Source organism: Mustela nigripes, chromosome 7 (assembly GCF_022355385.1).
Source record: "Mustela nigripes isolate SB6536 chromosome 7, MUSNIG.SB6536, whole genome shotgun sequence".
NCBI classification, from domain to species: domain Eukaryota; kingdom Metazoa; phylum Chordata; class Mammalia; order Carnivora; family Mustelidae; genus Mustela; species Mustela nigripes.
Window position 1 is genome coordinate 40,348,219 of NC_081563.1, and position 2,909 is coordinate 40,351,127.

At 39.4% G+C, this 2,909-nt stretch overlaps 1 protein-coding gene across 1 annotated transcript in view; it reads right to left on the bottom strand.

Moving 5' to 3' along the window:
• Positions 1–176: 176 nt before the first annotated feature.
• MAT2A (methionine adenosyltransferase 2A) overlaps positions 177–2,909 on the bottom strand; it is a 14,864-nt gene continuing 12,131 nt past the window's right edge. The window contains exons 4-9 of the mRNA XM_059405697.1: positions 2,600–2,712; positions 2,372–2,515; positions 1,985–2,203; positions 1,532–1,714; positions 1,248–1,381; positions 177–580 (exon numbers count right to left, since the gene is read on the bottom strand). Coding sequence (XP_059261680.1) covers positions 478–580; positions 1,248–1,381; positions 1,532–1,714; positions 1,985–2,203; positions 2,372–2,515; positions 2,600–2,712 — 896 coding nt within the window. The 3' untranslated portion in view covers positions 177–477. The remainder of the gene's footprint in view (positions 581–1,247; positions 1,382–1,531; positions 1,715–1,984; positions 2,204–2,371; positions 2,516–2,599; positions 2,713–2,909) is intronic.

Below are 2,909 nucleotides of genomic sequence, written 5' to 3' on the forward strand. Positions count from 1 at the left end.
TTCATAATAGAGCTCAAGACATTACAAATTCATGCTGACAGGGCTATGGCATCGCCAGACAGAGGCTATAATGGAACTACAAGTACTTTACGTGCACATTACAGGACATTTTCAGCATTTGGTGGGAAAGTCAATGCAATTAGGATTTTAGAAGGTTGGGTGATAGGGCACAAAGGTTCAATTTCAAAAAGCATTATTTACTACAGTGTTGTTGGTTTTTTTCTAGGCAGTTACATGGATTACCTATGCTCACTAAATTCATTATAATGGTGAACAAAACACCTAGGGACAGAATAGCAAGCCCAACTTACAGTCCCCCACACAAGCTAAAATTCATGTCATTGACTAGGAGTGACTGCAACTGATCAGGAGCTGAAAGAGGACAGGAAAATTTAGGAAGAAGGGCCCTTTCCCTCAGAGCTTGAAGGCTTCTCTGTAGCCTACGCCAACAAGTCTGGGGAAAAAAGGCTAACACTTTCAATATTTAAGCTTTTTGGGCACTTCCCATGGGAAGCTGTCCCTACCAAAGTGGCCATAGGCTGCAGTCCTCTGATAAATTGGCTTCTTCAGATCCAGATCCCTGGAATATACAAGTCCGTAACTTAATATGTAGCATTCAATTAAAATAAAGCAAAACAATCAGCAAGACTCATTTTCAAGAGTTCTGGCAAATGAGTTCAGTTCTCTGGGGCTTGCTAGGAAAAAAGTTTGTGGCAGAAGTGTTTGTTACTTCTCTGGTGTCCAAACTCCTCGCACAGTCCTTATTAGTAACTACAGTTCTTGTTTTTCCATCCTTGGCTCAACAAATATGAAAACTCGTCATTATTCTGAGAAATTGCAAGTATCAAAAGCTCTTCTGAGATCATTGCATACTTACCAAGGTCCCATGCCCACACCCTGTTTATTTTCTTTATAGCAGCCTTGAATAGCCCACTTATCTGTACTAATTGCTTATAAATAAAATAAACATCCTTAGATAACACAAGCACAAATCCCCATTATCAAATGTGGAAGACTTTCTAGGGTGGTTAATCTAAGCCATGGAGCACTGTAGTTTTAGATTGTTCTTAACATACATAAGCCTTTACTAAAGGCAATTTAAAGGTAACATCAACAGTTCTAGGACTTAAAACATTTCCCCACTTGAGAAATCTTCAGACCTTCACCTTGATTTGAATATATCTCAAATATATGTACATATACCCACACCCTCATTTTTAACTAGCAATAGGCTTTACCATCTTTACCTGACAATGACCCCAGGGCGGAGGTCAAAATTCTTCTTCACAATCTCTAATAGCTCTCTCTCACTCTTCTGAGAGGTGCCATAATGGAAAATGGAGATAGACAATGGATGAGAAACTCCAATAGCATAAGAGACCTAAAAGGATTCAAATGTCACAAGAGTCAGTGTTTAAAAGACCCACACACTTATGTAATACGCTGGTATTTAAAAAAGACGAATACTATGCTAAATGCCCTCCCACTTGCATGCCTTCTAATCAATCCAGTTACACAAAAAAATATGTACCTGAACAAGAACCCTTCTGCACAGACCTCCTTTAACAAGGGATTTTGCCACCCAACGAGCAGCATAAGCAGCTGAACGGTCCACCTTGGTATAATCTTTTCCTGAAAAGGCACCTCCTCCATGAGCTCCCCAACCGCCATAAGTGTCCACAATGATCTTACGGCCAGTCAAACCAGCATCACCCTGAAATTACAGGATTTAAGTCACTTTGTGCTTTCCAATAAACGGTTCTGTGGATCAGGTTTGTTAAACACCTATTCTGTATCACTCAGCAAATATACTCAAGAGTCAAATGCAAAAAAACCAAAAAGCTATACTGTAGCTAATAAAATGTGAAAGCATCTGGCTGTTTTCTAACACCCCCCTCCCCCACTCAAAAAAGGTGACAATAGTCAAATTTGCAAGTCAACATAAAGAAAATTCAAAAAAGTTGAATTATATATAAGGCCTTACCTGGGGCCCACCAATAACAAATCTGCCACTTGGCTGTAGATGATAGATTGTATCCTCATCAAGATATTTTGCAGGTACAACTGCTTTGATGACTTTCTCCTTTAGGGCATCCCTCATCTCATCAAGGCAAACCTCTTCATCATGCTGAACAGATATAACAATTGTGTGGACTCTGATGGGAAGTACAGCACCTCGATCCTGCATATACTGCACAGTCACCTTGAAGACAAATCAGATGATCAGAACATCAGTTTACTAGATACAGAACCAAGACAAAACTAAATTATAATATGAAGGATAAATACTAGTCTTTTTCCAGTTAGCTTTAAACAAGTTTACGGATGTTCTGTGAAGTATGTGTAATCCAGCTTTATAATCATCACTTACTTGAGTTTTAGAATCTGGACGTAACCAAGGCAAAGTGCCATTGCGGCGTAGTTCAGCTAGTTTTGCATTGAGCTTGTGTGCTAAGACAATAGTTAAAGGCATACATTCCTCAGTTTCATCAGTGGCATAACCAAACATCAAACCCTACAAAAGGAAAAAGTCAATGTCATCAATCCAAGCTTTGGAATTTAATGTTAGAAGAGATGCAGACAGTCTACACCAAGGTACCTGGTCCCCTGCACCAATGTCTTCCTCGTTCCGGTCAAGATGAACACCTTGAGCAATATCTGGTGACTGTTGCTCCAAGGCTACCAGCACATTACAAGTCTTGTAGTCAAACCCTACAAACAAAACAATGCCTTTAGGAAAAAAAAGGGGGGGGCGCGTACACAAAGAAATACCAATGCCTTCTATTTACAACAAATGTCTGGAATTTTATTTTTATTTTTTTTTTTTTAAAGATTTTATTTATTTATTCAACAGAGAGAGATCACAAGTAGGCAGAGAGGAAGGCAGAGAGAGAGGAGGAAGCAGGCTC